The following is a 14329-nucleotide window of genomic DNA, read 5'->3' on the forward strand; positions in this document are numbered from 1 at the left end:
TTGTACGAGCGAGATAGATTTTAAAATGCAGGCAGCAATTATAAAAAAACGGTTCAGAGAAAAGGGATACCTATAACTCCTATATTTTAAGTGGATATATAAGTAACATGTGACCAAGTATTATCAAAATATCTCAAGCCATTTATTTGGAAGTTATGCAGTAACCTATATTTCCCATTGACTTGTATGGGACGTTAAACATAAACCCTGCCCCTGACAAATGGGAGTGAATAAGGGTTAAATCACCGATCCTATGTTTGTCGTGGACATATTAGTAACGTGTGCCAAGTTTCATGTTAATATCTTTAGCCGTTTGGACGTGATGCTGGAACATACACACACACACATACATACACACACACACACACATACATACACACATACATATACACACACACACCTTGAGTTAGATAGATAGATAGATAGATAGATTGATTCCTGCTTCACCAGCTCCCCTTTTGGAGGTTGGTGTGAATTTTGGGTGGTTTATTAGGGTTCCACCTTTGTCAGCATAGGCATTTCTCCGTAGCGCTGGTGGGTATAATTCTATTACATATTTATAGTTTTCCTACTACAAAGAACCATTTTAACAAATCTACTTAAAAATTGTGTTTAAAGAAAACATTGACTAAAATCTTTATAGTTAGTGATGTCATCACCGGTAGTATAGAAATGATCTATTTTCCCCTTTTTCTGCACTTTTGTGAAACGTAATTTCAGGTTAGAAGCATTAGTTGCTTTTCTCAGCCTGTAGGTTAAAGGGGTTATCCACCATAAGGTGATTTTAGTACGTACCTGCTAGACAGTAATGGACATGCTTAGGAAGGATCTGCACTTGTCTTGGGGACAAATGGCTATGTTGTGAGATTACATAATACTGTGGCTATCTTTTTGTGAACTGGTATTTCCTGTTTGATTTTTCTTTTTTTTTTTACTACAAATCCCATAATTCCATTTTCTTCCCTCCCACTCATCAGCCACCCAACCCATTGAAACATAAATGAGCTGCATCCATTCAAAAGACCTGTGGTTTTCAATCAGGGTACCTACAGCTGTTGCATTAGTTGTAGATTGATCTCTCTCCCACCAAGCGATCCCTCCACCCATTGAAGCAGACAGGCTCCCTGTCATCAGCTGACTAGTGAGACATGGGAAAATCGGAGACAACAGTCATTTTATATGCTGGTAAAAAATATTAGGGTGAAAATCACAGAAGAATTGTGAGAAAACTGTCACACACAGGTACAGACACTATATTATGAACTACACTAACTTTACATCCCTGTAGCATAGTCAAATAAAAAAAATTCCTGGAATACCCCTTTAATGAGAACATGCTAGTGCAATGTGATATATAGAAGATCTCTTCACTCCTGTCACTGAGGAAGGGGATTTACTATCTCCAATCATGGGTAATTGAAGTTCTGTTTGGGACAAGGACATACAGAGTGGTTAAACAGTGTTATGTACTCTGCGGTGGATCGTGACCAGGTATACAGATTAAAAACTGTGGAAATCACTTTGTTACTGGCATTACCCATGAAGATCTATAGGTCACTATAACTAACATGAAAAAGGAAGATTGTGAAACAGACAGATATTTTTGATAGTTGTACCTTTTAAAGGGGTATTCCAGGATTTTTTTTTTCTAATTGACTGTTACAGGGGCTGTAAAGTTAGTGAAGTTCGTAATATAGTGTCTGAACCTGTGTTTTATGGTGGTCTCGAAATTCTGTGATTTTTATTTATTTATTTTTACTCAAATGTTTATTTTTAAAAGCATACAAAATGGCTGTCGTCTCAGGCTTTCCTAGGTAATGTCTCAGGTGTGGCCTGAGACATTGCATCATAGTCAGGTGTTCAGAGGGAGCCTATCTTTGCTTCGATGGGTGGAGCAACCACTGGGTGAGATCATTCTGCAAGAATTGTAATTTTGCAACAGCTGTAGGCACACTGGTTAGAAAACACTGGTCTATTGTATGAAAGAAGTCACAGGTGTGTGGAAGAAAAATGAGCTCACCCTTACAAACAATGAATAATGGGACTTGTAGTTTAAGGGAACGAACTCCAACAGGAAATAGCCAGTTCACAAAAAGATAGCCACAGTGTTATGGTAATCTCACAACATAGCCATTTAGCCCCAAGACAAGTGCAGATCCTTCCTAAGCATGTCCATTACTGTCTGCCAGGTAGGTACTAAATTCGCCTTATGATGGATAACCCCTTTAACTGAGGCATGAAACATTGTACTTTAGAATGTAAAAGCACTTCTCCATGCTTGTTACCATGTGTATTTAGTATTTGGGTAAGCACATGTCAGATTTGTATCGTGTCTTGTCTTCCTTGATACATCAGTGTTGTTTTTTTTACTTTTGTCTCGGAGATGCCGTTATGAATATAGTGAGAAACCCATGAAAGTGCTGCTTCTTTGTAATGTTTAGGAAGCTTTAACCTGTTGTGAATCCACTGGGTGTGTCCCGTTGAGGTCATCACTTTAACTTGTTGGGAGAAGTTTTGACATTTGCAGTGTCTTTTTAAGAATGTGTCCGAATATGGTATTACATCAGCACAAGCAACACGTTAATAGAATTAACAATGAGCTGCACTTGACAGGTAGTACAGGACTGAGCAGCACACAACATGTCGAGGAAGTAGACGGCTGTTCTTAATTACAGGCTTTAGATAATTCTGTCTATTCACAGGTAACAGTCTATCAAGTTAATAATCTCATAATAAGCATGAGATAGAAACTCTTCAGTTTCTATCTGCCTTTCAAGCATAATTATTTTCTTAATGTAGACGACAAGTGAAGGACAACAACTCCATCTGTATGACACTGTTGAATGAAAGGATATCACATGCTATTGCTATATTTAATGTAAATAAATCAGTATTGCAGGCTCTATAGTATTCTGGTACTTCTTGTAATGTATTAAAGTGGGAAATTATTACATTTACACCCACTTGCAAATTTTCCTGTTACTAAGTTTGAACAGAATTTTATTTCCTAGAGGCGTAGTTTGAGAACCAGAACTTCAGCTCATCCACACTACAGACATTTCCAAGAGGAAATTCTGAGCAGATTCAGCTTCCAGCAGTCCTCTATTGATCTCAATGACAGGTTGCTGCTCAGGACTTCTGACACAGAATTTGATTCCACCGAAAGAATGATTGTGTTTATTATTTTGGTGGAATCAGCCTAGAAAAGCCCATTAGTCAATGGGATTCAAACTTTAGGGGTTAATTTCCATGGCAAATTTAACACGAAATAAACTCTGTGGATCCACTTAGAAAACAGAGTGTGTGTTATATATACACACACATATATATCCTTACTGTACCTGGGAACTGAAATTTGCAAACATTGATTGATTAAAATTGGGAACCCTCAAATTTTTTAAGCATTTAGCTAAATTATCAGATATTTTTCCCGTGTTGGTAGCAGATTGTAAACCATAAATCTACATTACAAGTGATTGCTGCATAGCCAACTGAAGGAAGTTGAAATCACTTAATCGCGTTAAGACAGAACCTACACTTTAAAGTCAATTTTAATTCTTGAATACCAATTTTTTTTTAAATCTAAATAGGCTAAATAAAGTACTTTTTTTTAAATTATATTTGTATTTTAATTAATTTATTGTTTACAAAGCTCCTTTTATCTGCTGCTGAAATCCCAATCCTCTGTAAAGACAAAATGCCAAAATGAACATGCCTTTACGCATTAATCTAAAAAAATCAACCGTAAGCTCCTAAGTAGAGCCTGCATCAGGATTGGGGTCCCGCGGGACCCAATAAAAAATTTGCGGGTGGTAACGAGGTTGTTGTGGAGAGGAGCAGGCGGTCACAGAACATACAGCGGATCCCACAAAATCCTTCACAGTCCCGCAAAACTATGAAATAGCACAAGGGGGTCATGAAATGGCACTGGGGGTATTTAAGTTCTGCGCAGGCTCTACTTCTATGATCCTTTTATTGGCATTCTGTTCCAGGTAAAAAAGGACACCAATTTCTGTTGGCAGGTATTTAATCATCACAGAATTTTGGACTTCAACATTGCCCATATTTATCAATCAGCCTGAAACCCTAATTGTCTGGTTTTTCCCATAACAACCAATCACAGCTCAACTTTCATATCTTAACTAGCTCTTATAAAGTGAAAGTTGATATTGATTGTTATGGGAAAAGCCAGACAATTAGGGTTTCAGGCTGATTGATAAATATGGGCCAATGTAATGATAAAATGGTGGAATTTTTTGAAAAATCCAAAATACAAGGAATCCTGCGTAAAGAATTAGATACTACAAATTTCCTTGAAATGGGATTACTTGGGTGCTGAGAGAACGTCAAGACCTTGGAATTCTCTCGGCGCCCAAGTAATCCCATTTTTGTTGGAGGAAATTTGGATTTTCGCATTGTTGTTGATGGGAAGGCCGCAGAGGGTGCAATTATACTATAGTATCACATGTTCTTTCAAAAGTTGTGCTTGAATCTGCACCCAGTGTAAGTGCCTGTTCACACTAAGTGCTTGCTGAACCATAACGGCATTGCACAATGGAGCGGTTCTGCTTTGTTTTGTAGCATAAAGAATTAGCACCGGCACAAAATTGTTGCTCATAACATTTAGAGCTTCTTTTCATACCCAAATGAATGATTGCTCTGGTCAGTACTGGAGCTCTTGCAGACAAAAATGTGTTTCCTATCTATCTGTATTAGCACAGTATGTGTTCCTGTGTGGAAAGGTGGTAGTCCCAGCATTTGGACTTCCAACACAACAAACACAACATTAGACCTGTGGGTATAGGTTGCTCAACACCAGAAAAGGAAAAGAAAATAATAGAATAGGACCAAACGAAGATTGACACAGGAGAAAAGGTTGTGTACCTAATACAGCCTGAAAAAGCTTTAAAATATTGGGTGTTCCTGTTCTCTAGTGAGGCCTATGAGGTCTGCTGTGAATAAAGATGAGTAGGTGTTTTATGAATATATTGTAGGGCAAAACGTGAGTCCAATTAGGGTAATAGCAAAAAGTGTTTATTCACATAAAATCACTTATAAAATAAATAAAAATGTATAAAATATACCAATATAAAGTTTCAATTGTATACTGTGAACCGTCTATAGGGATATGTAGCAAATGCTCAAATTCCTAAAATCTTCCTTGAGCTGACTGCAGGGCCCTTGCTGTAGCTTTTGCTTATATACAATTATATAACATAGATTTAGTATTTTGTATTCACACACATGTTACATTGGAGCCACGGAGTACTATAGACTCTAGGACAGTGATCTCTGTCACTGCAAAAGTAGGCAATAGTAGATTTGGATACAGTCTATATACTTAGTTGCTACTTATCCATTGAAGTAGAAGTTCTGTTTAAAAGGAAAAGTAGCTGGAGGAAGTTTTCCACTTCTATAGAGTATAATATTACTGTGGTGCTGTGCACCTCTCACCAGCTCCAGACGAAGGTACCTCGGCACTTTCGCAACTTACCCTCTGTGGCTCTAGCCAGCTCCTTAGGTCCACTGCTGAGATGGGACTGCCGGCAAGCCCAGGGAAGGAGAGATCTTTTCTCGTGGTCCGGGTAGATTGGTAGCAGCGGCTGTGTTTGCGGCGGCGTCCTCGTGCGATGCGCTAAGTCTCTGCGGCCAGAGATGTCTGGTATATCTTTCTCGCTGTTAGTGGTAACGGGGTGGCTCCTTAGTGGTGTATAGGTTCCAGGGTGGGCTAGACACATTTCGAGGCGCTCTTGGCCTCTTTTTAAATGGCTATATTAACTATATTAATAGCTATATAAACAACACTTCTACTTCATTGGATAAGTGGCAATTAAATATATAGACTGTATCCAAACCTACAGTTGCCTACTTTTGCAGTGATAGAGATCACTGTCCTAGAGTCTATAGTACTCTGCGGCTCCAATTTAACGTATGTGTGAATACTGGTTCCTAATTGTGGTATTTAAAAATGATATACTGATGTATCCTAAGTCTATGGTATATAAGCCAAAGCTACTGCAAGGGCCCTGCAGTCAGCTCAAGGAAGATTTTAAGCATGTGAGCATTTACTACATATCCCTATAGACTGTTCACAGTCTACAATTGAGACTTTATATTGGTATATTTTATACATTATTTTATATGCGATTTTATGTGAATAAAAACTTTTTGCTATCACCCTAATTGGACTCATGTTCTGCCCTACAGTATATTCATACAACACCAACATTACATGACGTAACTGAATTTGTTTAAGATAAGTGTATATATTAACATTCATGTAAATGTGTATCAAATGGTGTTCCTATACATTAAAATAAGTTTTAAATAAAGTCTATATAGTCATTGCCAGAACAGACTGAAAGTTAGACAGGCTATTTATTATAAATAATAATTCTTAAGCAGACTGACTATGATAATCATTCATTATTTTTTATAATTTTTGTCGTATTCTAGGAATTTAAGGGAAGCAAAGGACAATGCTGTTTCTGAGAAAGAGCGAGCAGTTGCTGCTGAAAGAGAAACGTTGGCTAAATATGACCAGATATTAGAACAGTAAGTGCTGTAAGATAAGCTTCACTTTAATTGTACAGTGTGCCAGGTTGTAGTTATGGAGAAACTTGTGTAGAATTATTGCTGTTTTAGATTATACACATTGTTGCTGTATACCAGTTTGCTTCTAGCCACACAGTAAACTGTCACCCCTAAGGTCCTATTGTTACAGGGAATAAATGTAACAAATGACAGTGCATGGAATCAATGTACCCAGGAAAGGAAGGATAAATAATGTTACATTCAGTGACAAAAGATAAATATAATGTACCATTTAGTGGTGAAAATGTATTATGTCTGCATATTTTGTTCATAGTATACTTATTTTTATACTGTTCATTAGTAAATGACAATTACACCTGTATAGTTTCCAGCTTTGAAGGAGTTCTCTGTTGATTTAAAAAGAAAACAAAATTCGGGGGGGGGGGGGGGGGGGGGGTGTTTACCTAACAAACCAATTCCTACAGCTGCTGTTTGAGTGTGTACGTACTGCTTCTATGCTATTCTTCACTCACCGATCAACATCTCACCTTGCAGGGAATTGCCCATTGAGGCAGTCATTGGCTGCAGTGGTGATCCTCCCCAGCCAATGATTGGTTGAGTGGGTACAGCTGCTGTTTGAGTGTGTACGTACTGCTTCTATGCTATTCTTCACTCACCGATCAACATCTCACCTTGCAGGGAATTGCCCATTGAGGCAGTCATTGGCTGCAGTGGTGATCCTCCCCAGCCAATGATTGGTTGTGTGGGTACAGCTGCTGTTTGAGTGTGTACGTACTGCTTCTATGCTATTCTTCACTCACCGATCAACATCTCACCTTGCAGGGAATTGCCCATTGAGGCAGTCATTGGCTGCAGTGGTGACCCTCCCCAGCCAATGATTGGTTGAGTGGGTACAGCTGCAATGGATCAGCCTAACCTCTTTTTACAAAAATCTAAATAAAAATTGCGCTCTCTGAGAACCCCTTTTAGCAGTGTTCCAATTACAGATTTTGGTAGGGGGTATTTTAGTTTTTTTGTGTTTATTTGTTTTCCTGCCAGGGCTAATTACAGTGTACTAAGAATCCATCTATATATAAAATAAAAGTTGGTATATTTCCATTTAGTACATAGTAGTTCTTTACACTCCAAACAATCTCAAATTAATTGTGATTTTATTCACATAGTGATGTAATTTATATATGAGTTATATATTTGGCATTATCCAGGCTTTCTCCTTATCTCACATACACTCCTCTTTTTTACTCACTGCACTTTAGTTTTGTACATGTTTTTTTTATATTGCTTACATCTCTTGTGGATGGTTTAAATAAGTGCGCAGATTTCATGCGCAGGATTTTCTGCTGTAGATTTCAATGTTAACTAAATGACTGAGCACAGCTTCTAATCTGCAGTTACATATCCTGTGCAGGATCCTGTACGTGTGAACAAACACTTAGTGTGAATTTTTTCACAGTACATTTCTTTACTTCACGTGTAAGATATTGTGCCTTTTACATGGGCTGCAGAATACGAGCGCTGATCTCGGTGATGGCCAAGGCTTGATCAATCGCGTGGCCAGGTTGCACGAACTATCCAGCCCTTTTAATTCACTATTGGATTCATACATTATGGATGACAGATAATAACGATTTGATTGGCCGCACAACAAATTTGATCAGCCGACAAACTATCATATTGTAAGCACTCAAAACACCACTGACTGATAATGCCTGTGGGATGTTGTGTATACAAAGTATACTAAGGAAAAGCCATGATTATAAAAGCAGATACTGTAAACCATGTTCTGGATAATGATCACAGAACGCTAGATTTTATAGGTGTAGTTTCTTACAATCTACTCTGAACAGCCAGTGCCCTCAGGAACATCTAGTGCTGCGTATGTCACATTGTAGGACAGCAGACTTGGCAACAGTACAGATAACCTATATAGGAGTCTGCCAGAACAAGGCATTTATCAAGGCTTTGCCACAGGGTTTTTAACCCAATCTGGATTGACAACATTCTATAGATTTGTCATTTCACCACATTTCTGTGTTTACTATATGTGACATTAAAGTTATGAAGAGGAACCTGTGCTTTCAGACGCCACTTCATAAATTCTTTACTGACAAAATAGTATTGGATCATCTGTCAGATCTTCTATAATAAAGTATTACACCCCCGCACATCTTGTCATTGCTGCGTAATCCCTTTTTACATACTTCACCTGAATGTTAAGATTGGTAACTGAGAAAAAGAAAGAAAGGTGGACAAAGCAAACAATAACCTAGATACATATGCTATTTAAAGAATAAAAAGAACTTAAAACCACAAAGAACAGTGTCAGTGACATTAATAATCACTGGGTCGAGAAATGTCTGACCAAAAGTGGCTTCATCTATGGTAATATGTCCATCAGGGGGGGGGAAATACTTCTAGCAAGACATTTCTCATGCAGCAGCCATAATATTAGCTCTACATTTTGGCTCACATCACAGGGACCTGAACAGAGAATCTTCCTGTATGATGTCTATATTCCCTAGCGAAGCCTTTTTAATGGTGATTTTTAAATCTTTGTTTACATATCCACCCAGGTCCCCCACCCACCCCCCAAAAAAAAATGTTCTGTGGGAGTTAAAGGGGTTTTCCAGGAAAAAAAAAATTATATATCAACAGGCCCCAGAAAATTAAGCAGATTTGTAAATTACTTCTGTTATAAAATCTTACTCCTTTCAGTACTTATGAGCTGCTGAAGTTGAGTTGTTATTTTCTGTCTAAATGCTCTCTTATAACACCTGTCTCGGGAACTGTCCAGAGTAGAAGCAAATCCCCATAGCAGATCTATTCTACTCTGTGCAGTTCCCGAGACAAGCAGATAAATCAGCAAAGAGCACTGTTGCCAGACAGAAAAAGAACAACTCAACTTCAGCAGCTGATAATTATTGGAAGGATTAAGATTTTTTAATAGAAGTAATGTACAAATCTGTTTAACTTTCTGGAGCAAGGGCTTACACCCTTTACCACTGCTGCTCTTTTTGAAGTCCTGGAACAATAGCCTTTACATTAGTTGCTGTTTTATTATGTATGAAGTAAAAGTAATTGGAAATAGATCAACAAGGACAACAAATTACATTGGTGGAAAGTATGTATACTCATTTTATCAAGCATTGGGTTAAAGTGGTACTCCTCCCCTTGACATCTTATCCCCTATCCAAAGGATAGGGTATAAGATGTCTGATCGCGGGGGTCTTGCTGCAGCAATCTCTGCTGTGGCACCCTAGACATCCGGTGCACAGAGCAAACTTTGCTCCGTGCTGGATGACTGGCGATGCGGGGCAGAGGCTCGTGACGTCATGGACACGCCCGGCTCTTGACGTCATGGCCATGCCCTCTCATTGCAAGTCTATGGGAGTCTCCCACAGACTTGTATTGAGGGGGCGTGGCCATGACGTCACATGCCTCCGGCGATGCACCCGGTGCTCTAAACGAACGCCGGGTGCAGCTGGGAGATCGCGGGGTTCCCCTGCGGCAGGACCCCTGAGGTCAGACACCTTATCCCCTGTCCTTTTGGATAGGGGATAAGATATCTAGGTGTGGAGTACCCCTTTTTAAGTATGATGTGTCTCTGTCATTTCAAACATTTTTTTACATGTCACAGAGACAGTGTTGTAGGTAGACGTATACATCATCTTTTAAATATTGTGTGTTTTTTTTTTTACTAGCTAATGATAACCATCATCTTTTTAGCAGACATGTTTAAAGTATACGACAAGCTGAACATTACATGTAAGAGGATCTTCTGAGGATATTTCATTAGTTTAATTGCATTTGCTAGTAAACAGTAAAACCGCAAACTATCTGGATGATGGCACTCCAGTGATGTTGTTATATGCATGATTTAGTCTGACTTAGACAAGTGAGGTCAAGTCTTTCTATGGACCATTTGGTTGCCATGTTTACCCTCCAAGATGCTTTCACTACAATGGCTTTTTGCAATTAATCCTCAATTAGACAAATACACAAACAACAAGACAAGTTCCTAAGCTTGATGCAATGCTGTGTGAAGCATTGTCAGACAGTAGGATACAGTAGATGGGGAATGCCTGTTTTCAAGAGCTTATACTTAGTGTAGGTCAGAGGTCCCCAATATTTTGTAGGTCTCAAGCCCCTTTCAAATATAACAGGAGCTGTTAAGCCACATTGAATCTTTTAATGGAGAAGAGTCTTGTAAACCTATAACCAACTTATATGGTTGTTTATGCTTCTGTGAAATGCAATTTGTATGTTTTGTGTTTCCTGAGAGATATGGAAGAGAGTCCAGCGCAAAAGGTTGTGAATAAAATCTTTAAAATGTATTTCCTCATCAAACGTACAGGTTACAGAAAACAGTGTATAAAGGGTTCTGCGTTTCCGGTGCACACGTCATACCTGATACAAAGAAACATGGCCAAGTTTTAATAAGGGTCATGTGAGACACCTGACTAAAACTCATTTGCTTCACATTAACCCTTAATCTTCCGTAAATTATGGAGTTAAATATTACGATTTCGATTTGTGATATAATAAACAAATGGTAAAATCCCTCCTATTTCATGTCCAGTCTCCTCATTTCATATAGCCAGCATAAAATGGCGGGATTGGAGTACTCCAGTGAAGTAAAACTTATCCCCAATCCAAAGGTAGAGGAATAAGTTTTAGATCACGGGGAGTCCGACCACTAGGACCCCCAGCAATCTCCTGCAGTCCTATAGGAAAGGGGTTAGTCGACCCCCACATGAAGTGGCCGACACACCCCCTCCATGTAGCTTTATGAGATTGCTGCTTTGTGGTGGGTCGGCATGCCCCCCTTCCTGGGGACTGCCAAGGTGCCATGCTGGGGATCGCGAGGGGTCCCAGCAGTTGGACTCCCTGCGATCTAAAACATATCCCCTATTCTTTGGATGGGAGTAAGTTTTATTTTACTGGAGTACTCCTTTAAAATGTCCCCTTCTGACCCCTAAAGCTTTCTTATTTTTCTATAAACGGGGCTGTAATGGAGCTTATTTTTTGCGCTTTCATCTGTATTTTTTATTGGCACCATTTCTGTTTTGATGGGACTTTTTGATCACTTTTTTTTTTTCCTGCTATATAAAGTGACCAAAAATCAGCAATTCTGGACTTTGTATTTTTTTTTTTTTATGCTTACACCATTGACCGTGCGGTTTCATTAGTTTAATTTAATAGTTCGGACATTTATGCATGTGGCGATACCACATATGTTTAGGTTTATATTTGTTTATTTGAAAAAGGGGGAATTTAAACTTTTAGTTTGGGGAGGGGGCTTATTCACATATATTGCCTCTTTATCTTTTTAAAGTTTTTTGCAATTTTTTTAATCACCATGGAGCAGTTGTTTTCACAGTGTGTCTCCAGTTGACAGCCAAAAGCTGTTCGGACATGCTGGGAGTTGTAGTTTTGCAACAGCTGGAACAACACAGATGTAATTTTTTTAACTTCTAGACACTGATGAATGTTGTGCCATAGGAGCGTATAGCACAGCACCGATCAGTGTTATCAGCGCACTGTTTTGATGCATAATCGTATGTTTTTTTTTTTTATTGCGAATGCGATACATCGTGCAGCCCTAATATATATTGAGCACCTTTGAAAAGAATATGCAGAAACCTGCAGATTTTTGTACCTTGGAACCAAGTAAGGCTGTCTTCTGCCACTAGGTGGGTAGCCACATGAAGGGAGCCTAAGAGTTTGATGTGGTTTCCAAGCCAATAGTTGGAGAACACTGGTTTAAGAGTACATTAAGTTATAAACAGCGAGATTCTGTACCTTCTGCATATGCTCTGATAACTAGTAATGATGTGTAAAGTACTTTGTTTTAGTGTAAAATTAACTTTGATAATTTCCTAAATTAATAGCACAAGCAAATTTTAAGAAACTTTGTAATATATTTTATCCAAGAGAAAATGCTTCTTACTCGATTTATCATGTTCTTGTCCTGATCCATCCCTACTCCTAAATTTTCGTTCACTTTTATAATCAGCTTAATTCCTCTTATATTTACAAGACCGACTAACATCTCACTGAGGATCCTTATTGCATGCTACCCATACAAGTCTATGGTTAGGGAAGGGCAAGGGGCAAAATGGTAGGAGGAATGATTGGAGAGAGCCAGTAGCAAACATGGAAAAGAGACAACACAGATTTACTGTATTATATCTCTTTCTATATAGCTTTAGAGCTTAATTCCCTCTTCTTCGTGTGGGCATGGTGGGGAGACATCATAGAGATTAGGCTCTACCCACTGCCACTAGGACAATTTAAAAGTAGAAGCCTACAGAGCAGAAATCAGATTAAAAAAATGCCACATACAAGTTGTATAATGGCCAGAAATAGTGCTACTCCTCATGTGCATACAACAGCTTATCATAAAAAGTAATCATTATAGTAAGACTGCAGTTATTAATTTGGTTGTACCCACAATATACCAGTCAGGGACTAAAGTGTAGAGCATTTGGGGGAGATATATCAAAACCTGTCCAGAGGAAAAGTTGCTGAGTTGCCCATAGGAACCCATCAGATTGCTTCTTTTCTTTTTAACAAGGTCTCTGCAAAAAGGAAAAAGTGATCTGATTGGTTGCTATGGGCAACTCAGCAACTTTTCCTCTCGACATTTTTTTTTATAAATCTCCCCCTTTGTGTGCAAATAGATAGTTGGTGCTTCCTTACCTAATAAACTTGTCTCCATAGCAAGATGGCCTCCCAGCATTTCTAAGTGAATAATAAAGCTTTGGGTTTTGTTAAACTATGTTTGGCGTGTGTCCAGATGTAGCCATATACTTCTATAGACCTTTTGATGGTATACTTTTCTATATTTTTCTCAGCTACTCTTTCAAGATTTAGTTACCGTATATACTCGAGTATAAGCCGAGGCCCCTAATTTCACCCCAAACACACAGGAAAAGTTATTGACTCAACTATAAGCCTAGGGTGGGAAATATATCATCCCCCCCCCCCCATGTCATCATCCAGACCCCCGTCATCACCCCCCCCCCCTTCATCATCACCGCCTGTCAATCCCTTCATCAGTGGTCTTTAACCTGCGGACCCCCAGATGTTGCAAAACTACAACTCCCAGCATGCCCGGACAGCCATCGGCTGTCCGGGCATGCTGGGAGTTGTAGTTTTGAAACCTCTGTAGGTCCGCAGGTTGAAGACTACTGCGGCCTTCGTCATCATCCAGACCCTCTCTTTAGTTTTCTACTCACCTCCCCTCGGTGGGAAGGAAGGGTGAGCTGGTCCTGGCCATCTATGCTGCAGGTTCCGTCTGGTGGGTATGGTTAGTCGTTCCGGGCTGTCCATTTTCACCGGGGGGGGCCCTCTTCTCCGCGCTCCGGGCCTGCCCCGGACTAGTGACGTTGCCTTGACGACGCACAGGGACGTTCATGCGCGGAGAGTTCACTCGAGTAGAAGCCGAGGGGGGCGTTTTCTGCACGAAAAATCGTGCTGAAAAACTTGGCTTATACTCGAGTATATACGGTATGTGCTGGACCACAATGTGTATTATATGCTGAATTCTGCCCTTAACCAGTAACTTATGTAGCATCTTAAAAGCGTTAAGCCTAGTAGGCAACACAGCAAAAATTCTTACACCGTTATTAGACAGTGTTACAGAGTTCAGAGTTTACTGTGATGTCATAATCCAGAGATGACTTTGGAACATCACATGTATGCCATATTGTTTTTCACTTATGTTGTGTACCACATTGCTTCTTGTTCTCTGTATTTTACATGGTTTTCT

General features: G+C 39.3%; 1 protein-coding gene across 2 annotated transcripts in view; it reads left to right on the plus strand.

Moving 5' to 3' along the window:
* PIBF1 (progesterone immunomodulatory binding factor 1) overlaps positions 1 to 14329 on the plus strand; it is a 233321-nt gene that overhangs the window by 65997 nt on the left and 152995 nt on the right. For both annotated transcript variants that reach the window (XM_056555507.1, XM_056555506.1), the window contains exon 10: positions 6457 to 6555. In XM_056555507.1, the coding sequence (XP_056411482.1) occupies positions 6457 to 6555 (99 nt within the window). The remainder of the gene's footprint in view (positions 1 to 6456; positions 6556 to 14329) is intronic.

The sequence above is a fragment of the Hyla sarda genome, chromosome 2 (genome assembly GCF_029499605.1).
Source record: "Hyla sarda isolate aHylSar1 chromosome 2, aHylSar1.hap1, whole genome shotgun sequence".
NCBI lineage: Eukaryota > Metazoa > Chordata > Amphibia > Anura > Hylidae > Hyla > Hyla sarda.